The sequence below is a fragment of the Pseudonaja textilis genome, chromosome 3, assembly GCF_049901715.1.
Source record: "Pseudonaja textilis isolate UNSWEBS1 chromosome 3, rPseTex1.2, whole genome shotgun sequence".
Lineage (NCBI taxonomy): Eukaryota > Metazoa > Chordata > Lepidosauria > Squamata > Elapidae > Pseudonaja > Pseudonaja textilis.
Window position 1 is genome coordinate 194,901,268 of NC_141992.1, and position 23,929 is coordinate 194,925,196.

General features: G+C 44.3%; 2 protein-coding genes across 25 annotated transcripts in view; one reads left to right on the forward strand and one right to left on the reverse strand.

Annotated features, from left to right (window-relative positions):
* Positions 1 to 345: 345 nt before the first annotated feature.
* Positions 346 to 3,453, forward strand: RPLP1 (ribosomal protein lateral stalk subunit P1). Its single transcript, XM_026716043.2, has 4 exons — positions 346 to 522; positions 712 to 786; positions 3,083 to 3,197; positions 3,324 to 3,453. Exons 1-4 carry the CDS (start codon positions 451 to 453, stop codon positions 3,401 to 3,403), a joined length of 342 nt encoding a protein of 113 aa, XP_026571828.1. The 5' UTR covers positions 346 to 450; the 3' UTR covers positions 3,404 to 3,453.
* A 574-nt stretch (positions 3,454 to 4,027) lies between these two features.
* Positions 4,028 to 23,929, reverse strand: part of PTK2 (protein tyrosine kinase 2) — a 210,428-nt gene continuing 190,526 nt past the window's right edge. For all 24 annotated transcript variants that reach the window (XM_087931786.1, XM_087931783.1, XM_087931779.1 and 21 more), the window contains 6 exons: positions 21,432 to 21,494; positions 17,725 to 17,764; positions 16,874 to 16,980; positions 7,995 to 8,150; positions 6,856 to 6,936; positions 4,028 to 5,234 (listed from right to left, as the gene is read on the reverse strand). In XM_087931786.1, coding sequence (XP_087787912.1) covers positions 5,022 to 5,234; positions 6,856 to 6,936; positions 7,995 to 8,150; positions 16,874 to 16,980; positions 17,725 to 17,764; positions 21,432 to 21,494 — 660 coding nt within the window. In that variant the 3' untranslated portion in view covers positions 4,028 to 5,021. The remainder of the gene's footprint in view (positions 5,235 to 6,855; positions 6,937 to 7,994; positions 8,151 to 16,873; positions 16,981 to 17,724; positions 17,765 to 21,431; positions 21,495 to 23,929) is intronic.

The window sequence follows — 23,929 nt, forward strand, 5'->3', positions numbered from 1 at the left end:
ATTTGGGATGTGGACAGCGAGCAGCTACATTTTTTACGGTTTGTAAAAAATAGAAATATATTAATCGACAAAGCTCCACTGTGGGGCAGGCTTCTGAAGGCCTCAGCGGCAGAAATCAATATCGCCCTCACGGATTGGTCGGAAATCCTGCCTAGGGAGCACTAGTCTCTGTGATTGGCTTTCCAAATTCTCGCGGGATGCTAGCCCAAAACGGAGTCCCGCCCCACGGCTAGCCTCATTGGCCAGTGCCTTCCACCTCCTCTACTATTGGCTACGTTCAGGCCAAATCGGCTCGCGATTGGCTGCGTAGCTTGCTTATAAGTGCCGGGCCAGGCCGGCGCGCTTTCTCAGTCCTTGCTCTTTCGTAGCGTGGAAGGTGCTGCGTTCTTCAGCCGAAGCTAAGGCCGCGTTTCCCCGGCGACTGGCACCGCACGCCCCCAGTTCCCAGCCATGGCCTCCGTCTCCGAGCTCGCCTGCATCTACTCCGCCCTCATCCTGCACGACGACGAAGTCACCGTCACGGTGAGAGGGGCGCTCGGCGGGAAGGCCTCGTGGCCGGGCGGGCCCGCGCGTGGCGAGCTCGGGTCTCGGTTCTTTCCCCCTCCGGGCTGGGCTTCGAGTGGGGGCGGGTCGCGAAGCGCGTGAGGCTCGACGTCTTTCAAGGTTTCGAAATGTATTTTAAACGACGCCTTCGTCTCGCTTCCTTTCCAGGAGGATAAAATCAACGCCCTCATCAAAGCGGCGGGAGTGAACGTGGAGCCTTTCTGGCCGGGTCTCTTTGCGAAGGTAAAAACGAGGCCGCGGAGGGTCCGCTGGCGAAGATAACCAGGAGTCCTCGACTCACGACCCTAGTGGGACCCCGCTTTTTTTTTTTTTACGGCCTCCCTTATTCCGGTTGTTAAGTGAATCACAGCGGCTGTTAAGTTAGTAACCTGGTTGTTAAGTGAACCGGGATTACCCCCCCCCCCTTTGCTTTTCAGTGGGTCGCAAAACGGGATCAGGTGACCCACGCGACACTGAAACCGTCATAAATACACGCCGGTTGCCCAGCATCTGAACTTGGATCAGGTGGTTACAAGGTGAAAAATGGTCACAAGTCGCTTTTTTTTCAGAACAGCTGTAACTTTGAACGGTCGCTAAGCAAATGGTTGTAAGTCGAGGACTACCTGTACTTTCACCGCTGCTTTTTGCCAGTGCAAATCCCGGGAATTGGCAGCATTCATAGGGTGAGCCACCCTTAATCCTCAGCCTTGCTTTGGACTAAAAACCTAGGAAAAGGGAGGCAGCTATACACACACAAAGGTTTTCCTGGTGTAAAGCTGTTTGCTTAGTGGTGAAGACACACACACACACACACACCCCTGGCTCTGGGTGGCTGCCCTTCGCTGGTGGTCAGCAAAGAGGCTGGAGAGCCCTCTGCCCTAAAACCATTCCTGCAGAGTGGAACGAGAGGAGCCCTGATGTGCCTCCACTACTGTAGGACAGTTTTGAATCATCTTAGTTTTCCCATGTTTTGCTTTAGAACTTGAATAGAATACCTTTATTGTCATTGCATTCTACAAATACAAGGACATTTGAAAGCTACCCCAGCCCAGTGCCCCAAACACTACATCACAATCACTACAGAGTATTTAAAAATTAAAATAATAATTAAAAACCTAGTCTAAAACCTATCTTAAAATATATAGTAAGTTAGACTGCTTGAAAATGCCACTATATACATAGGGTTAAATCACAAATGCACTGTTTGATTCAAGACAAAAGAAACTGTTTCTCAGTCTATTAGTCCTCATTTTAAGACACCTATAATGCCTCCCTGATGGTAACAGTTTAAAATATGAATGTCCAGGATGAGAACGGTCTGCGGAGGTTTTTAGTGCTCTAGAGAGGAGTCTGGTCTTCGCAATCTCTTCCAAAGAAGAAAGAGAGCAACCAATGATTTTTTTGTGCTGTGTTTATAACTCTCTGGAGCATCTTCTTATCCACTACAGAGCTTCCAGCATACCAGTGTTACACAGTATACCAAAATGCCACCTTGTAAGGGAGACGGTTGGCATAAAAATGTAATAAGTTTCAAACTTGGGTGGGTGGGATGCGTCACATGCAGGCCCCAGCTCAGAAGGGTGGGGGAGTTGTGGGAGTCATGCCACAAGGAGTGTCAAACTCTACTTCATTGAGGGCTGCAGCAGGGTTGTTTGACTTGGGGGTGGAGTAGGCGTGGCCAGCTCTCCATCACTCGTGTCAGGGGGCGCCTGTGGCAGCCCAAGCGCTCTGCCAGAGAAAATGGCCCTCCTGGGCTCCCATTTTCACTGGCAGAGGCACCGTAGACCAGTCCATCACCATTTCCAAGGCAGCTCCGTGGGTCTGATCCATCCCCCAGGCCTTGAGTTTGACACCTTGCTCTAGAGCAGTGATGGCGAACCTTTTTGTTGTGGTATGCCGAAAGTGTGTGCGTGCCGGCACCCACAATGCAATATGCCCCGCCTCCCCCTGCACACACAACACCCCTGCCACTTAGCTGCACTGCACATGCGTGCACCTCCCAGCTGATTTTTGGCCCATTTGAGGCTGTTTTCGCCCTCCTGGAGGCTCGAGGAAAGCCTCTGCAGCCTTGGGAGGCTGAAAAACGGGCCTTCTGGAAATACTGGAAGTGCCCATTTTCAGCTTCTGGAGCCCGGCGGAGGCTGTTTTCCCTCTCCTGGTGGCTCGGGGGAAGCCTCTAGAGGCTGAAAACAGGCCCATTTCAGCACTTCCGGTATTTCCAGAAGGCCCATTTTTCGCACATGTAAGTTTGCCTGGGGCTCCCATGACCACACAAATGGCTCTGCTTGCCGCCTGTGGCACACGTGCCATAGGTTTGCCATTATGGCTCTAGAGCATGTTACAACTTTCTGTGGTGCTTTGTCAACCATAGCAACTTTTTATTAAAGACTTGTTCACTTGAATTCTGGGACTTGAAGCCTACGAGTCTTTAAAAGTAGCCAAGGCTGAAAAATGATGTTCCATAAAGATTATATACAGTGAAGTCCGGCCCTTTTTTCAGCTAATGCTAATCCTTTGCTACTTTCTGACTGGTGACCAGGCTCTAACCAGCATCGACATCGGAAGCCTCATCTGCAACGTGGGAGTTGGTGGTGGTGCTCCAGCCGCATCGGCTCCGGCCGGAGGAGGGACCCCGGCTGGCGGTGCTGCTCCCGGTGAGTGGAATAATGGCTTCTTCCGAATGCGTTTTGAGTCCTTGGCATTGTCGTTCTTTTCAATTATCTGGGCTGGGGTAAAAATTTCACTACTTGGCTTAATCTATGCTGTTACTTGTTTCGTAGCTGAAGAGAAGAAAGAGGAAGAAAAGAAAGAAGAGTCGGAAGAATCTGACGACGACATGGGCTTCGGTCTTTTTGACTGAGCTGCACTTTTTCTACTCTTTATAATAAAGAGGAAAACGCTTCAATGAAAGTTGGTCTTTGTTAATGAATGCTGCAGGTGCGCGTAACTCTTTCACACACTGCATTTTGGAAAGAGGGCTGACTAGGTAGGTGCCTGCCATTTTTGAAGCTACTATCAGGTAGTCCTTGACTTAAAACCACTCATTTAGTGACTATGCGATGATACATGGGCACAAAAGTCATTTATGACCATTTTCCTTCTCATACTCGTGAACCCTCAGGATCACATCAGTATTGGATGCTTGGCAGCCGGCTCATATTTACGAAAGTTTCCATATCCCGGGTTCATGTGGTCATCTTTTATTCCTTTCTGACTAGTCACTGGGGGAAACCAGATTTACTTAGCTTAGGCAAGAAAGAACGTGAAATGGGGCAAAACAATCCAATCTCACTGAGCAACAAAAATGTTGGGCTCTATTGGGGTAAGTCAAGGATTACCTACAGGTCTTATAGAAGAGTTTCCATAAATAACACAGACATTAATTCATTAGGACCACTAGACCCCTGGTGTATCCTTGAAGGGATTCATGTTTGTATTGTTCATTGTACAAAACTTACAAGTAGAAATTATATTTACATAGACATTTTTACTCTCGTGAGAGAAGCCGGGGCTCTTTGGCACCTCCTTTCTCCTTTTATTGAAGGTTTTTGTAATGTTGCATACTTCAAAAATGCCTAATTCTCTCCCCGCAAAGGATACATGCATTCTTAACAGTTCCACACCACAGTCAGGCACTTGATGAGTTGAATTCAAGCAGTTTTAAAATATTTACCATGGCTTTTTAATCTTTCTTTATAAATTATATATAAATGGGGGGGGGGACATGTATGGTTACAGAACTTCTAAATGCAGCTCCATTTCTTAGAAGGAAAATACAAAAAAGGGGGGGAGGGCATGTTATTCCGGTGACAGACAAAGAGTTCTCGGTTGTGTTTCTACGGCTACGTTCTGTCCCAATGGTTTGCATACATCCACATGGTAGTAGGAAAAACCGATGGCGGTGATTTTTTTTGTTTTTAAATTTGCTTTGAAATGAGACACTTTGAAAATATAGCTTTTTAATCTCTCTGTAAATTGTGATTAGCATTTTTTTTTTGTGGCATTATTAAGTGTTCCGATATAAAAAGGGTTCCAGTCAACAGCAGTTCATACGTTGTGGGAAAAAATTCTCAGCCCTCGGGTGTCCCAGAATTCTTCACACGATTTCGGATTTTGCAACTCCAAAAAAAAAAAAGAAAGAAAAGTTCCTTTTTGTCAGTTTTCGTTTGGAAGAAAGAAAATGTAATTCATCTCTTTTTAAAACATTTCACATTCTGAATAACGTGAGGGAAAAAAAAAACCTGAATGGGTTTTTTTAAGATTTTGCCGCCTTTAGTTTCAGTTTTTGGATTTTTCTTGGCATTGATTTCTTAAAAAAAAACAAACAAACTTGAGAGAACCAACGAGTTGTCAAATCTCGGGACTGAGCCACCTGTCGTCCTCATTCCTGCTTGTGAAAGGGTTGCTGCCCTTTGCTTATTCGGTAATGATCCTTTTCTCAAAACTCTGCAATGCATAAATCCGTTGGATCTCCACTTCTAGTGAGGCCTGGACTGGCCAAGAGATTTTAGCCTGGCTTGGTCGATAACATCCAATAAGTTTTTGGCATCTACAGCGAGGGCGTGAGCTGCGGTCAGCATCTGCTTCTTGTATTCTTGCTGCAAACTGGTCATAACGTACTGCTGAGCCAGCTTCATCTTGTTAATCAATTCCGCCAGGTCAGAATTCAACAGTTTCTGAGCCATCTCGATCTGAAAAAGGGGGTTAAGGAGAGCGCAGAGTGAGTAAGAAGCGGTATCAAAAGCACATCTAAAGCAACACGAAAGCAGAAAATGGGTCCCTGATGGTTGATCCCAAATGAATATAAAGGCCAGGATATATGCATCCGGAGCTTGCTAGTTTTCTTGCAGACATTGCATTACCCAAACCACCTCTCTGCAAACCTCACTCGTCTTACACTGATGATGTTACCTACTTGGGTAATGAAACATCTGCAAGAAAAACCACAGGACTCCGAGAGCACAAAGGACTCCATTTCAACCCTGAGCTACAAAGGTGTTTTTTGTTTTTTTGTTTTCCAAGAGGCAACTGGACTGCCTTTCTTCCCTTTCAGGATGTTTCACTTCGCTTCTTCAGCTCTGACTGCATGGTGAGTGATGGCAGCCTTCTGTGTAAAATGTGGTCCTTCCTGGTTTGAAAGGGGGGGTCAAAAGAGGCCATCTATGTCAACATTGAACCGCACCTTCTCAACAGGCAGGGAAGGATATGACATCCATCTATCCAGTCTACAACACGCTCCTTTCAGCAGCTCAAAGAACGCAAAGGAGGGTAAATCCTTCCATTCCCCACCATCTAATCAGAGCTAAAGAAGCTCCTCGGATGAGAAGCGAAACGTCTTCAAGGAAAAAAAAAACAAGAAACTCCAGTTGCCTCCTGAAAAAAAAGCACCTTTGGGATGATTGAAGGAGATGTTCAGCCTTCAGAAAAGTCAACCAAGGTGAGATGTGATCGCATTCTTCAAAACCCAGAAAGCACGTCATAACAGCAAGTGGAGGTGCACCTTCTCATCCCAGAGAGAAGACAGGATGACGGGTTTTAAGTCACAAAAGGACAAGCTGGACGTTACACACCCTTTATCTTATCGTGGAAGGAGTAAAATGGGAGTTCCTGAATTTCAACACCAGGCCTGCCTCCAAGCAGCCTCGTGAAGAAGATAAATCTGGTACGTAGAACCTCTGCAGTGATTGTCAACCTCAGCAACTTTAGGATGCGTGGACTTCAACTCCCAGAATTCTCCAGGCACCACACGCACTTTTAACATTGCTGAAGTTGAGAAACATTTTGCTAGATCTTGAATGTATTAATGAACACCGGAACTGAATTTTTTCCTCTGAATGTCTCTGGAATTAAATCCTTTGGATTGGCAAATTCGACTTACTTTACATGATTTAATAATTTACTGTTTGTCAACATCCTCAAGACTTGGAAGTGAGCAAAGTGGAGGGTTGTGTCATGTGTGAGTGTACGTAGGCACACATAAATAAATTAGGTTTTCTCTTGCATCGGTCACCCTCTCTCCTTCACTTGCAAATCCTCCTCTTAGCTGCGGAGTATTTGAACTGCCATCAAATAAAGCCACTCGTTTTTACCGATTTACACAACCACAAACCTGACGCCATTTTCTTTTTGTTCTAAGTTCGTTACCTTTATTCCCACCTAAAATCTAAGTGAACTGGCTGACGTATTAGTAGAAAACAAAGCAAAGCCTAAACACAGGCTTTAAGCATTCAGATGAAAACCACGGCAGGCCATAATCCAGGTAAGCAAAATGAAAAAAAAAAGAAAGAAAGAAAAGGGGAAAAGTGCTTGTACCTCTCTGTGAGTGCTTGCTGGGAGGACCAGAATGGTTTCATCGACTGTTGCCAATAAAGTTCGCAAGGCCAAACCCACCTCCTGCCACAAGACAATGAAACAGAATTAAAACAGGTTGAGCCCTGTCATTCTGACAAAAAAAGCATGATACAAATACGCAAAATGTGTAAAGCAAATACAAATCCGTATACTCTAAACGCTTGGCAATAGCTACCTACAGCAGATCCCCCACCTTAGGGACCCTGAAATATTTTGGGCTACAATTCCACCATTTTCACCTGGGGCAATGGGCGGGGCAGGGGGTGGGGAGATCTCCTCAATTGCCCCAGTTGAAAATGGTGAAATATATATATTTCCCCCCACAACGTATGTTCCTCTTGGTTTCTAAGTGCCCGCTAAGAGGATTTTTCGAAATGACCATCAGAGCCTTAGTATTTCCTATATTATTATTATTAACACGCTCTAATGCTAAGGAGTTCTACTCCTCCTCCCCACCTGAAAAGAAATCTCTTCCAAATGCAAAATACAAGCAGAGGAGTTTCAGTTTTCGTTTCACAGCACCAAGCCAGCTTTAGTATAGAGCAGTTGAGTTAAGCCACGCCCAGGCTCTTTGATGGCTCCTCGTTCACAAGCAAATACTGTTTCAGTTTCCAAACAGCCCTCAACTGTCTTCACACACTGATTGGACGCTAGCCAGATGAATATCGATGGATGCTGGTAGGCAGAGGCAGAATTTTTTTCCCCTTATTTTCCTCCCCAAAAACTTAAGTCTGACCACATGGTTTTGTAACGAAGCACGGGTATCAAGTGAGTTACAAATAAATACAAGTATATTTCTGAAGACATTGGTGAAAAGAGAGTTGAAGCCACCAGCAGGAAATGGCTGGACTTTCCCAGCCCTGGAGGGAGAAACTACGACTCCCTCTATGTTGAGGAACGAGCCTCAGCCAGCACAGGCCGTAATGAGGGATGCGGCCCGCTCCACTCTCCATCCACAATGTGACCTACACAACCTTCATATAGTGTTGCTGTGAAGAGCGAGCAAATCTTACACCAAGGGTTGCAGCAGGATGCGTATCTGAAATGCTTCTTCCAGCCCACGAGTAGCTGTGTTATCTTGGGCGGTGTGCGTGCCTTACCTTCACCATGGGGACATACTCCTCGGGGGGTGCCGGCTGGATTTTGCTAGACATTTCTATAACTGCCTTTACCAGGCCGGTGACGTTCTCGTACACCTTGTCGTTGGAGCGGTCCAAGTTGGCAGTTGGCGGAGGGCTGATCTCCTGGGGCTGAATCTGAAAGGAAAAGAGTGTGTGGATTCCCCGCCAGATGGCGCTGGACTACTTCAGAAGAGCTTTTCCCTTCTGGCGTTCACCATCCAGGAAGCCCTAGATGGGGGGTCCCCAAACTTGGCAACTTTTAAGACTTGTGGACTTCAACTCCCAGAATTCTCCAGCCAACACAGCGGACATCCACAAGTCTTAAAGTTGCCAAGTTTGGGGACCTCTGCCCTGGAATCATCACAGAGGCTCCACATGGGGAACCAGGACAAGAGAGAGCTGGGATTCAGTACTTTCACATCACACGCTTGGAACGTCAACGTGGACAAGATGTTGGTTTAGTCTCGGTTATTTATGGTTTCCAAATCACTAAAAATAAGAGTTAATTTGATTTTCATGTTTTTTTTTTTTAAATCTGTCGTTGCGGTGTGCACCGAAGAGCTAGAATTGCTCCAACTTTGCCTATTTTGGAATTAGATGAGGGTATGGTAAATACAACAAATCCATTCCTTTTAATAATTATTTCATCGAAGTTAAAATTTGTTCCACTAGATTTCCACCAGCACTTAGGTGTCAAATGTGGAATCCAGGTAAAACTGATAAGAGGGCTATGAAAACCCCTCACATCCCAGACATAAACTGTTTCAACTCCTTCCCTCAAAACAACGCTATAGAGCACTGCACACCAGAACAACTAGACACAAGGACGGTTTTTCCCGAATGCCATCACTCTGCTAAACAAATAATTCCCTCAACACTGTCCAACTATTACGAAGTCTGCACTACTATTACTATTAATCTTCTCATCACTCCTTATCACCCATCCCCTCCCACTTGTGAGTGTATGACTGTAACTTTGTCGCTTGTATCCTTCTGATCTATATTGACTATTTCCTAGTATGATTTGATTGCTTATTGTACCCTGTGATTATCATTAAGTGTTGCACCTGATGATTCTTGACTCTTGACAAATGTATCTTTTCTTTTATGTACACTTGAGAGCATTTGCACCCAAGACAAATTCCCTGTGTGTCCAAACACTTGGCCCATAAAAGAATTCTAACGCTTGTGGGTTGGTTTCCAAACTTTTTGTTACCAGGCTAGGTAAGAACTTCAATGGGGTTTAGGGGGGTGTCAGTATCTGTGTTCTTCTGTTTATAAGGGCTTGGTGTGGTCAGTAGGTCTTGTAATGGGGGGAAGGGAGCCGTCATCTCCTTATAAACCCACAGCCCTTATAAACAGAAGAACACTGACATTCCCTAAACCCCACTGAAGGTGTTATCTAGTCTGGTAACAAAACACTGCAAAACAAACCCACAAGCTTGGAGAATAAATCTCCACCCTCAAGTTAATTCCGCGCTACAGATATTTACCACTATCACAAAAATACTACTACTTAAATAGGCACTACAGAATTTGCTTTCTCCTTCCTATTAGGACAGAACTGCCCTAAGGTTATGAGAGATGAGAGGCAGTGATGGTTCCGTGAACAAACTCTGTGCATGTGCATGTGTGCACGTGTGTTCAGCCACACACATGCCTAAAGGACAGGTGTCTTGCTCACACATACTGTTTGTTCTTCCTCCTTCACAGCCCCTGGCAAAAGGTTTGGCCGCCCCTACAATAACAGACTTGCAACCCTCATCCTGCTGTAAATCATCAGCATGGCTGGCTGGGGAATTCTGGGAGTTGAAGTCCGCAAGTCTTAAAGGGACCAAGGCTGGACACCCTTGCCCTGGGGCTTTTATGAATCAGTGTCACCTCGAGAAGGGAAGCTGGAGCAAGTGTGCAGTGCCACACCTTGGTAACCGTGTTCATTGTTTGCAGACAGGATGTTCCCACCCCAAATTCATACGGCCAATTCCTTGTTTCCTCTTCAGAGTTCCAGACAAATGACGGGACGGAAGCAGGGTTCCTTCCTCAGAAGGATTTGGAGAAAGACTGACCAGATTAAAGTGGGGGGTTAAGAATGGCCCTCAGTTTAATACACTGGAAAAGGTAAGGTAGACAGGTGGCACCACTGAGCTGTGGAGGTCTTCTAAATCATGGTCATGGAACCACAGGTGCGGCAAATGGTATTTGCCACACTGGTGGGTGCCGAGCGCCCAAAATTGCAGTCACATGATTGCAAGGGGGAGGCCAGATGTCGGTATATATAATTCAGGGTATAAGGAGCCTATTTAGCATTTGACGTAACTTTGGAACAGTTGCAAGTCAAGGACTACTTAATTCTCTGCCAGTGAGAGCAGGGATGTTTAGAATAATATACCATGAGATTCTCCGTCATCCAGGTCATGGTGGTCCCAAAGGTGCTTTTTTTAAGGAGGCAACTGGATTTTCTAGTTTTTTCTTTGAAGATATTTCACTTCTCATCCAAGAAGCTTCTTCAGCTCTGATGGGATGGTGGGGAATGGAAGGATTTATATTCCTTGCAGACAGCTGGTCATTTGCATCCTTTATAGAGCCACTTGGAGGTTTATCTGTGTCCTCAGGGCCACCTGAGTAGTGCTTATAGTTCCTGTAGTCTGCAATTTTTTCCTCTGGAAATCCATTCTTGTACAGCTAAAAGTCTATGGAGATAGTCAGTCATACAGGTCATGGTGGTCCCAAAGGTGCTTTTTTCAGGAGGCAATTGGACTTTCCGGTTTTTCCTTTGAAAGATGACCCTCCCTAGACTTTACGCTATGGGACCCCACACCACAGTCCACACCAACTGCAGACTACAGGAACTATTTGCACCGCTTGGGTGAGGACACACGGACAAACTTCCAAGTGGCCTCAAGGACTCCCTAAAAGGATGCAAATGACCAGCGGTCTGCAAGGAGTATCAATCCTTCTATTCCCCGCTTTCCTATCAAAGCTGAAAAAGCTTCTTGGATGAGAAGTGAAATGTCTTCAAAGAAAAAAAAGACAAGAAAGTCCAATTGCCCCTGGGGAAAAAAAAAGGCACCCTTGGGACAACCATGACCTGGATGACGGAGAATCTCAACAGACTTTTAGCTAGACAATTTGGGATGAACATCTTCGTTCTACTATAGGAACCCGGAGCACCACTCAGGTGACCCTGAGGACACAGATGAACCTCCAAGTGGCCTCAACGACCCTCTAAAAGGATGCAAATGACCAGCTTGGTCTGCAAGGAATATAAACCCTTCCATGCCTCACCATCCAGTCAGAGCTGAAGAAGCTTCTTGACTGAGAAGCGAAACACCTTCAAAGAAAAACCAGAAAGTCCAGTTGCCTTTGGAAAAAAAAAAAGCACCTTTGGGTGCATGAGATTTGCTATCCACCTATAAAGGGAAACATTTTAACTCCCAAGGTTCCCGAAGAGACCCCAGTCCCTGACTGCTTGCGGGGGGTCTGGGATAGTTTCCGCCGAAACAAGGGGCACCTGCCAAGATTTTTGTGCCACGCCACAAAACCCTCCCGTCGGCATTCATGCAACCTGTCCCTCGCCCCACTGCAGAGAGGGGAAGGAGAGAGAGAGAGAGAAAGAGTGCTTACCCGCCATGGCTAGTGTTGAGCAGAGATTGGGGAGGAATTAAAGACATTGACCGTGAAAAAAGGGAGGAAGAGACAAAAGACAATGTTAATAAACTGCAGCAAAAACAAAAAAAACCCACCAAAAAAAACCAGGAAAAACAAACACACAAGCGATAGCAAAAGAGGTCTGTTAAAGGAGGGGTCTCCAACCTTGGCAACTTTAAACCTGGCAGACTTCAACTCCCAGAATTCCCCAGCCAACACCAGTGTTGGCTGGGGAATTCTGGGAGTTGAAGTCCTCCAGGCTTAAAAGTTGCCAAGGTTGGAGACCCCTGTGTTAAACCCCAACCCAAATGCATCCAGCCGGACCCTGTGCGTTTAGTTCCCACCCATCCTTTTTAAGAAGAGGTTCTGTGCCATGCAGCCCCCACCCCACCCAAAAAAGCTCAGAGACATGCAAAGAGCACGGCAAGCGCATCCTGCAAGAAGCAAAGGGACAAACAAGCCATCAGTGAGCCTTTTTTTTTTTTTTTTCCAAAATAGGGAAGTTCTGGACATTTTTTTTTGCTGGACCCAACACAAATTTCTGCAGAAAAGCTCCAGGCGGAGGAAATGTCCATGTTTGTTTCGAGAGGGAGGGAGGGAGGGAGGGGAGAGAGTTGCTGGATGGAAGGAAATATTTAGTCATCTAATTACTAGGCTTCTGGTTTCTTCAGATCTTTGGTTTAAATTCGAGCCAGTGACCGTCCAAACGGTCGGGTTTCCTTGCGTTTGGCACCAGACTTCATCGGCTCAGCTCAATGCACTAGAAAAAGTAGACTAAACTAGACTCTAGAAAAAAAGGCAGAGAAGAGCAACCAGGATGAGGAGGAGACTGGAGGCTAAAACATGCAATGAATGGTTGCAGAAACTGGGCCTGGCTAGTCTAGGGAAGAGAAGGACCAGGGGAGACAGGATAGCATCTTCCTGTATTTGAGGGGCTGCCACAGAGAGGAGGGGGGGTCAGGCTATTCTCCAAAGCACCCGAAGGCCAGACAAGGAATAATGGATGGAAACTGATTTTACCTGGAAATAAGGAGAAACTTTCTGACAGTGAGAGCAATCAACCCATGGAACAGCTTCCCTTTTGAAGTTGTTGGAGCATCATCACTGGAGGCTTTTAAGAAGAGACTGGACTGCTATTTCTCAGAAATGGTGTAGGGTCTCCTCCTTGGGCGGGGGGGTTGAACTAGATGACCTACAAGGTCCCTTCCAACTCTGATTATCTGTAATGCAGTTTTTTTCTTTTATTTTAAAAACTCAATTTCTGAAATCAACACCATTGCACCACAAAGCTGGTGTTACTTGGGTAGGGGTAGGCTGGTTGTTCTCTTGGCAAAGGTTGTAGAGGGGGAGAGGTCCTTTGGCCAGCCAAAACATCAATGGAGGTTTTGGGGTTTTTTTGAAACTGACAAATGAGAGGGGATGATTTTGAATACAGGGCATTGTCGGCTTACAATTGTTCAAAGTTACAACGGCACTGAAAAAAAAGGGACTTATGGCCGCTTTTCACACTTATGCCCTTTCCAGAATCCCCAAAAGACCGTGTGATTAAAACTCAGAGGCTTGGCACACTGACTCACATTTTTGACCTTTGCTTTGTTCCAAGGTCAGATAACAGATAATCAGAGTTGGAAGGGACCTTGTAGGTCATCTAGTCCAACCCACCATCCAAGCGGGAGACCCTACACCATTTCTGACAAATGGCAGTCCAATCTCTTCTTGAAAGTCTCAACTGATGGCGCTCCCACAACTTCTGAAGGCAACTTCTGTTCCATTGGTTGATTGTTCTCACTATCAGAAAGTTTCTCCTTATTTCCAGGTTGAATCTCTCCTTTTGCCAACTTTGGACAAGCCAAGCCAATGGGGAAAGCCAGGCTCACTTTCACAACCAGGTTACTAACTTGTCCACTGCGGTGATTCACTTAATGACTGTGGCAAGAAAAATGGGACAAAACTCACTTAACAAATGGTCCAACCCTGAAGCTGGCCTGACTGAGGCCAGTTTGAGACTTCAGTGCTTGACACACCAGAGAACAGAGGGAATAGAGATACTAGGGGGTGTTGCAGCCAAAGCAAAATAATTTTTCTCGTGGGAACCAAGGACATTCCTGCAGGTGCTTGGAAGGAGGGGACTGGAATCACTTAGCAACTGGACCACACCCTGATTGGACCGGGTGACTGATTGTTTTGAGGAAGTGACAAATTTTCCCTTTTAATTAGGTGGAAAACCACGGGAATATTCAGAGTCGGTTTTCCACTAGCCTGTGCCAATATGACCTATCCAATAAACCTATTCTTTGAGGAAATCACCTGCCTCATAGAGTTTTGTTTGCTATGGATATGTTACTCGGAACCCTGACAAAATGTCTCACTTAACCACGGACATGTTGGAGTCAAATTGTGGTTATAAGTCAAGGACTACCTATAAAATCTACCTGAAAAGATCAGACTGGAATCCTTCTGACTATTGGCAAACTGTGGTTTTAAGATGGTTTTAACATAGCTGCTTGATTCTCCGTGTTTGTGTGTGTATCCAGTCTCACATTCATTCAACTCCAAAAAAATAAAAATAAAAATAAAGCCGTATAACGTTTACAAGTTTTGAACCTCTTTCTGTGGAAGAATATGGAAGAATGAGAAGCAGATATATTTTTTTTTGCCTTCGGTCTAGCAGCAACAGTTTTTGATGAACTAAACATTCCAAAAGAAAAAAAGTTTCTGTTTAGCTTGGCAGATTTTAAAAATCCTTTTTTTTTTTCCTGTTAAAACAGATGGTTTTAGATATTCCCAAGGAGGAGGACCTGGAAAAGCTGGAATAAAACACTAGAAGGACAAAGCAGCATAATTTCATGTCTTCTCTTAAAGGAGTCATTTTTTTAGCCTCGCAGTCAGAAACCAGAAGAGATAGTCTGGAGTACTAGGGAGGGCTTGTATTCTATACCAGGGGCTTTTATCCCCTTATATCAGGGATCCCCAAACTTGGCAACTTTAAAACTTGTGGACTTCAGTTGAAGTCCACAAGTCTTAAAAGTTGCCAGGTTTGGAGACCCTTGCCTTATATTAAAGCCACTTCTGTAAGAACTTTTAGGTTTCAACTTAAACTTTGCAGTATTGGTCTTTCTGCAGAGAAACCAGCAGGGCTTATTTCCCTGTACAGATCCGCTACTCAGTCTGCCGCTTCCCCATCCGGGGCGCCACTGTCACCACGTATCCACCACGGCCCACTGGCAGGGGTATTGGTGTGCATAGCACTTCACGTGACTAATCTGAGCACCAAGAAAGCCTCAGAACATTCAGAGTAAGGATGTCCAAGCTTAGCAACTTTAGTTGCGGACCGTCGGCCGTCAGCCCCTCCAGCAGCCAAATCAGAGGAGGAGGAGGAGGAGGCGTGGGAGTCGGGGTCAGCATGAAGGCAATGTGAGAACTCCGAGGGGGAAGAGAGAATGGAGCTGGCAGAGAGAGAGAGAGAGAGGCGGAGCCTGGGCCGTCCGTCAGCCCTCAGATGGAGAGTCAACAGCCCCCAGGTCTGGAGGTGGCTGATGAGGAAGAGGAGGAACAGCTGGGTCCAGGGCCTGATGCATGGATGCGCAGGAGGCAGAGGAGAGGAGAGCAATGGGAATCAATGAGCCGGTCCTTGGGATGGAAGAGCCACGGCTGCAAGCAGAGCTCCATCCTAGCTCTGGGGATAAAAGGGGAGATGAATAGGAGTGGCAGACAACTATTCATCTCCCTGCGGGACAGACTTGTTAGCCTGCGGTGAGAGAGAAAGAGACTTTTTGCCAGGGCTGCTGGCGCTCCTAATAAAGGAAACATTTGTTTAACTACAGACGGTTTGCCGTGTTTGGGAGCTGGGTCAGACCACTTGTGGACTTCAACTCCCAAACTCTTCTGGGAGTTGAATTCTGGGAGTTGAGGTCCACAAACCAAAATGCCAAGATTGGACATCCCTGATTTAGAAAGAGAAAATGGCTCAGCCCTATTTTTATTTTATTTTTTACCGATTTTCTTATCAATTGTTTCACTGAATTCCACAGATGGGAATAAACTGGGCCCTCCTTTAGAGCTGCCCTCCCCACCCCTGGAAGCTCTGAAATAGATTTCGCTTAATGAGAATTTCTATTTTCAGCCCTCATTGAGAACAGAACTCTTGGGAAAGACTAGGGTGCTGGAGTCAGAAGCTTATTTTTGTTGAGAAAATAAACTTAAAGAGGTTTTTTTTAAAAATTCCATTTTAAATTCCAGTCTTTAGGAAGCCAACCTGCTGCAGTGCCCCAATCTAAATGTTGCACTCATGCTTATCTCTATAGAGAGACAAGAAGGTTGGTAGCTGACTGAATAGTGGGGTCCTCGGTGCTGTCTGAGCTTATTTTCATGCAGATGTTTCAATACCCAACTAGGTAACATCATCAGTGCTAGAAGGGGGTAGGATTTTCCAGGGAGGGAGAGAGGGAGGAAGAGGATCCATCCTGTGGAAAATATTGTCTTTCACAAAACCAGTCCCGGGTGCCAAAAAAGTTGGAGACCCCTGCCCTAAGGAATCATTTCCAGAACAGTTTCAAAGGGTAGGCAATTAAAAAAAGAAAAACTGGTTAATTGCAGCTGAGTTAGAAGATGTGACCTGCTGTGGTCATTTTAGTCATAACCAGGCAGAGATAAGAAGCGGGATGGCAGCCTTGGGAAAATCTCACTGAAAGGAGTAAGTTTGTGGCTAGCGCAAAGAGCCAGGCAAGCGTCATGGGGTAGCGGCAGCAAGTTCCTAGTTGGGGCTGGGCGAGGAAGAAGATTGGGGGAGTTTTAGTCCCAACCATTTCCAAGCCATGACTGGAAAAGCAACATGGCTTCTTTCCTTTCAGCTGGGGGTGGGGTAGCCCTAGAAGAGGTCCTTCAGCCCTCCAAGGTTAAGTTTGGGGAAAACCCAGCTGAAAGGTTGGAACAGCTGGATGAGCAAGAAGTGTTCCTGGGTGGATGGGATTATACAAAGCAGCACACTTGGCGCTTGGGGTCTCCTAATGGTGATGCCAACGTAACCACCATTTTATGGCTCCAAATGTTTTTAAGTATCTGTCCCTAACATAATAGGTTTTAGTTTTGGGGAATTGGGGGGTTGGGAGGCCACCTATCTGAAAGTTGAGGTTGAGAAACCCTCTTCGACACCAATAACAGATCCATCCAACTGGATGACTAACGGACAAGTCTTCCAAGCGGTGCTGTACCTTAACCCCTTCGTTGTAGCTGTCCACGGGGCTGTTGAGGCTGGCAAGGCTGCCCAAGTGGCTAGGAGCTCCAGGGCGTGGTGGCTTTTTGGGTGGGGCAGCATGATCTAGGAAGAAAAGACGTTGGGTCTGATAAAGCCGAGATTGCAGGAGATGACCAGGTGGAAACCAAGGGAGGAGGGGTCAAACACATCATCAGTCTTGAGTCCCTTTGCGCCCACAAGAGATCTAAGTCCGGCCCACCTTGAATTCCTTTGATACTTATCCACCAACTCGCTTAGACCGTTAGTATCTTGTCCCTGAGCCTCTTGGATTTTTTTTAACATCTCCAAAGTTAAAGACATGTAGAGACTTAATATTTTATTAAAATGCCCTTTGAAGAGTTGTGGTTAGCGAAATGGACAGAGAGGAGGGAGAGGGAAGGAGAGAGGGAGGGAGAAAGAGAGGGAGGGAAAGGGAAAGAGAGAAGGAAGGAAGGAAGGAAGGAAGGAAGGAAGGAAGGAAGGAAGGAAGGAAGGAAGGAAGGAAGGAAGGAAGGAAGGAAAGAAGAAAGAAAGAAAGAAAGAAAGAAAGAAAGGAAAGGAAAGGAAAGGAAAGGAAAGGAAAGGAAAGGAAAGGAAAGGAAAGGAAAGGAAAGGAAAGGAAAGGAAAGGAAAGGAAAGGAAAGGAAGACCTGAGTCCTCAAATCAGTGCTGGCTGGAGATGGAAGACTTGAAAACTTGTGTGTTACTCCTGAATGTCATTAAATAAACTCACTATATCTTTTCACCACAACTTCAGATTCATTTTCCCAAAAAGGAAAGGGAAGGGAAAAAGGGAGAAACTAAAAATTTACATTGTGACTTACTTACCTGGTTTGCCCACAGGCTGATAAATGTGCTGGTTAGAAGCCTGCAAAAAATTAAAATTAATATAATTAACCATGCAAAAAGTTTGTGACCAATCCAACCCCCTTCCAACTAAATACCCTACAACAAATATCCAGCTTTTTCAACATATTTGCCTCCTCCTGTTGTTCTTCAATTTCAGAGTAAAACAATTAAGTTTTTATACTTCATTTATACTTTTATTTCTCTTTTTTTTCATAAGAGACAACCAGTTCTTTCATGTCATAACCTATCTGTGTTGTCTTTATATATTCTGGCTATCATTACTCAAACAAAATGACATTTATAACGACCTCCACCCCAAAATTCCGAAGACTTTAAGATGAATTATAGGTAAAGCATAGTTGGGAAAGCTCTTCTACCATATTGTTTAACAGATTTTTCATAGTAATTACTGCTCAGTCGTTGAACAAAACAGAAGTAAACAAACAAGCCCAGGATTATTTATCTTTAATGCTTTATAGCTGAACTGAAATCTTATCATATGCTTAAAGCATGCCTGTGGTGATTCTCAATAATCTGTTTTTAAAGACGTTTCTTGGGTGAGAAGCGAAACTTCTTCAAAAAAAACCTAAGAAAGTCCAGTTGCCTTTTTGGGAAAAAAAAAAAAGCATCATTGGGATTTTTAAAACATGTTGCCAAACCAAATAAAAAATTGTTCTATTACTGATCAACAAGGAGAATGACACTTATGAGTACTGATAATGGTTTAATTCGTGGGAAAACATGCTTGCCCTTCGCCTTTATAAAAAGCATATTAGCAGAGTTAATTTTTTTGCCTTTACTAATTTAATTGTTGGGAAAAGCAAGGCTACACAAAATCAGCATTAGGGCTTTTGATATCAAAAATAAAGCAATCTGCCAAGCAGAAAACATATCCTTAAATCTAGAGTCTCGAATTTGTCAGAGCAAAGTACTAAGGAATTTGGATATTCGCATTTTTAGAAACGGGGTCTCAAATAAAATATAAACAAACGAATAAATGTTCCAAATAAAGGCCAAGTTATAAATTGCCTGAACAAACGGCTTCCATGGTTGATGAAAAATAATTCATTGCGCTGATTTGTTCAACATGCTCTAACTAGCTGCTTAGCTGATCTAACAGCGCTCTTACAATTAATTCTCAAGAGTATATGTGGACTTAAAAAAAAAACCCACAATGGAACAGAGGAAATACCCACAGGAGGGATGAAAAAATAAATCGAAGTTTGAAAGTGACAATCTAGAGATAATGGTTGAGGAAGTATTTCGCTCCTGAATCAAGTCGCACATCTTAGCTCAGCTCTCTCAGCATTTTGAACCATGAACGGGAGTAAAAAAATAAACTAAACTCGCAGGTGCACTTTCCATAAAGGTTCACAGGAATACTTTCCCAAGAATTAAACAGGGCCACAAGCAGCATCAGAACCAGCGTGATGGCTGTGACAGTGATAAAACTAGGGGCCTCCCCAACTATCACACTTCAAACTTTCCAAGAAAAGGTGGGACGTGATGAATCACAGCAACAACGTGTGCAAATGCCACTGCAAAAAATTCAGAAAACCGTATCACGAAGGAGGATGGAATCAGGCAAACCGTTCCTTTTCTTGCACCACTGTTGTGCTTTTATTCACCAAGTTTTACAAGAGTTCCTGGCAATGTTATATATTCTGCTTCCAACTCTCTTTGCGTTTTGCCCTCTGCTTCCTTCTTCCTCTCTCGTACACATTGATAAAGAGAGAGAGAAAAAATCACTGTTTTTTTTTAAACCAGTAATTCTTGGGACTGGTCGACCTAAAGCATCTCATTTTGCTTCCAGTTTTTGAACAGGCTTTAGCCTCGAATGAAGCCACCTATACGCTTCTGGCACCTTTGTGTAGGTTTCTGCCCCGTGTTTTACAACTAAATTCCCTTTTGGACTTCAGTTTCTGGAGAGCCTTGTCCTCTGGAACTGGTGTAGGCCCTCCATTTAAGCCAGAGGTCTCCAAACTTGGCAACTTTTAAGACTTGTGGACTTTCAGCCCCCAGAATTCTGGGAGTTGAAGTCCACAAGTCGTCAAGTAGCCAAGTTTGAGGATCCCCTGTTTTAAATAGTAACGCTAGATCATTTGAACTAGCAGTTACAAAGATAAAACAACCCCAAAGCTTTACAAAATAGGAAAGGCATCACCTAAAGGATATTAAAAAAAAAAAAAGGAAGCCGTTCTGAAAAGAACATTCAAAAGGTTTCACACATTTCTTACACAAGCATACCTACCTACCATCTTTTCAAATTTCTCCAGAGATCTCTTTAACATGGAGAGTGCAGATCCTGTTTCAATTGTGAACCAATCCTGAAGTTTCCCCAACCCTAAACAATTTAGCTGAAGATCTTGGGCACCATTCCTTATTTTCTTTGTCTTGTATTTGCAACTGGTGTAGGGCCTCCATTTAAGACAGAGGTCTCCAAACTTGGCAACTTTAAGGCTTGTGGACTTCCAACTCCCAGAATTCTCCAGCCAGCTATGCTCTACCTGACTCCGTGGTTTCTTCCCCAAACCCCAAAAACTTTAACCTTAGACTGTCTACTATTGACCTCACCTCTTTCCTAAGAGGTCTGTAGGGGGCGTGCATAAGCGCACCAACGTGCCTACCGTCCCTGTCCTATTTTTTCTTTTTATTTTTCTTATATGTATCCATTTCATGTATTCATAACTACGTACGTACTTATACCTATTATCTTGTAAGTGATTGACAAATCGAATAAATAAACAAACAAACAAATAAATAAAAGAAAAAAAAAACCACAAATATATTCATTTCTACTTGGAAACCATTTCTGGACTTTGTGCTTGAGGTGGAAAAAGATGAAACTTTGATTTTGGGTTTTACCGATTAGACAGATTCGTTGTTATAGAAATGGCTAATTTCTATTATCATAAAAAAGTAAAAAAAAAATGAGTTAGATGTTAAATCCCTTATTTTACTGCGCCAAAGAAGTCAGAAGTCGATGCCTTTTTTGTCTTTCTTTTTCCCTTCCTTTCCCCCACTACCCACTACCCACTTCCCCTTTTCCTTCCCTAATTCCCCTAATATTTGCTTTTGTTTAGTTTACTTGACTTTATTGTCACTGCATCTCATACAACAAAATCAAACACCATCTTCAGTGCACATCATGACCATGAAAATAAACACAAACACACATCCTTCACACTCCACACATTGAACCGAAAACCCCCGACAACACACCAATACTGCAGAATTCAGAAGAGCTACTGCCCTGGGATAGAAGCTGTTTTTCAGTCTATTTGTCTTGTTTTTATTATTATTCTGTACTGTCTGCCAGATGGTAATAGTTCAAAAAAAAGAGTTCCCAGGATGAAATGGATCTTTGAGAATGTTTTGAGCTTTCTTAAGGCGGCGAGGGCTATGAAGCTCTTCCAAAGAGAGGAGAGGGCAACCCATGATCCTCTGGGCAATGACATTAACCCTCTGGAGTGCTGTCCTATCTGCCCCTGTGCAATTGGCAAACCATACAGAGGCGCAGGAAGTTAAGATACTCTCAATGGTGAAGCCGTAGAAGCTCACCAGCAGTTTCTCATTCAGTTTGTATTCTTTTTGTCAGTCATATTATAAATTAATAAGACGGTAAAAGTGAGACAGAAAATCCAAAGCAGCATTTTGTTCGACAGGTGGGGGACATGTGTGCTTACCGGGCCCTGGAGACTTCCGTCCTCTCGATCAATGCTCCCCCTGGACAGCCTCACGTCGGGTTTCTGAAGGAAGAGAAAAGAAACGTGGTTTTGGATCAGGGGTGTCACGAGAGCGGGGCCCAGCCAGAGAGCAGAGGAATTAGAACCGTGAGCAGAAGCAAAGGAAATGCTGCTAAGGGGGAGGAAGGGTGGGGAGAAGGAGGCTTTGAGTAAGAGAAATGTTATTGCATTCCTCTTCTTTCTTCTTTCAATGTGTTTCCCGCACACACACACACACACACACACACACACCAACCGGCTTTTGCAAAAACGCAGCCACCGAACCTTCTCAAGACTTCCACCCCATCAAAAACAAAAAAAAACCCAACCGCCACCTTTCTATCTACCCACTGTTTGCTTGCACATAATAAAGGCTTTGAGATAAATATTGAGAGTACCATTTCCCCAAGACAACATTGGAAAACCTGCATTTTAAATTCTCTCAGGAGGAGGAAGAGCAAGCAGCGGCGGCGGCGGCGGCAGGAGCAGCTCCGCACAGCTGCCGCTTCTTCCCAGCAGCAGAAGTTTCAACCACAGGATGAGAAACGCAGCGCATTAATTCCCGTTTCCTGCTTGAGGAAGGCTTAAATGTACTTGGCTCCGTTTGGGCTTCCCAAACGGGGCCAATTGCTCAGGCTCTCTCAAAGCTCAGAGAGCGGGAACGTGAGGAGGAAGGCTGTCTGCGCCCAACGCTGCCCTGTGTTAGGAGAGGAGGAGGAAGGGAGGGAGGGAAGTCTCGTTATTAACTCTTTGGAGAAGACAAGAGAGGGACAGCCTTCTTGGAACTTCAACATTGAAAAAGGAAGGGTTGTGTTCATGAGTACACCCTGAAGTCTTAGGGGCCATACCCATCTTCTGATACTGAATAGAATAATATGCAAAACAAAACTTTAAAAAAAAAAACTTTTCCAAACCAAGAAAAGTAAGAGTTCTGATAGTTGATTCTATCTATCTGTCTGTCACCAACATTTCTCTCTCTATATATAATGGATCTATCTATCTATCTATCTATCTATCTATCTATCTATCTATCTATCTATCTATCTATTCTATTCTATTCTATTCTATTCTATTCTATTCTATTCTATTCTATTCTATTCTATCTCCATCCATCCTACACAAATCTTTCTATACCAGGGGTGTCCAACCTTGGCAACTTTAAGACTTGTGGACTGGCTGAGGAATTCTGGGAGTTGAAGTCCACAAGTCTTAAAGTTGCCAAGGTTGGACACCCCTGGTCTATACAAATCTATCAATCTAAACCTATCTACATAAATGTATCCATTCATTGTACAACTCTTATCAATCTAAATCTAATATCAATCTATCTAGACAAATCTATACAGAGCTATCAAACTATACATATCCATCCAAATCTACCTACCCACCTTTCTGCAAATCCTTAAACATCTGGGTCATCATTTTAAAAACCACCTTACCATCCAAAGAATATCGGTATCACACCCAGCTTGTTACAAATTACCATTATCTCTAGATATTTATCCCAGCGGCTGGCTTTTCTCTGCTGGCTATTCTGTTTGCAGACTTGACACTCAAACGATCAGAGGAGGAGGGGGATGGGTGTGTGTTTTGAGGCGACACTTTATAGAACCACTGAAACGAAGCCATCACCCATCAAAAGGTATGTTGTAACAAAAATAGGTCTCATATTGTTAGAAGTCTTTGTTGAAGAAGATTGGCCCAATTTAAGTGCAAATTAAAAGTATCAAGAAGAACCGGTTGAGCATGTCTACTTTATTTCTTGTATTAAATTGTATTTTTTTTTCTGAATTTGGAACCACATGGGCCCAACCTAATTCCTGATTCAACCACACAGCTCCATTTGGTTTTTAGTCATATATTTTGCTTACCGTTCAATCTACTGTCTAGGCTGCTTATGCAGGAAAACAAACGAACCAGGAACTACTTCCTGTTCAGCACCCATAGAGAGAATTTACTCTATCTCTTAAAGTCTGTAGAGATTCTCAGTCTTCCAGGTCATGGAGGTGCTTTTCCTTTGGATGACTGAAAATCTCCAGACTTTTAGCTATACAATTTGGGATGAACACCCTTGGAATAGTGTGGGAATAGGAATTGACTTCCGAGGGGAAAAAATTGCAAGACTATAGGAACCAGAAGCACAACTCAGGTGACCCTGAGGACACACGTAAATCTCCAAGTGGCCTCAACGACCCTCTAAAACAGGGGTCTTCAAACTTGACAGCTTTAAGACTTGTGGACTTCAACTCCCAGAATTCCTCCTCCAGTCAAGTTAGCTCAGGAATTCTGGGAGTTAAAATCCACAAGTCTTAAACTGTCCAAGTTTGAAGACCCTCGCTCTAAAAGAATGCAAATGACCAGCTGGAGTAAATCCTTCCATTCCCCACCATCCTGTCAGAGCTGAAGAAGCTTCTTGGAGAAGAAGTGAAACCACTTCAAAAGAAAAATACAAGAAAGCC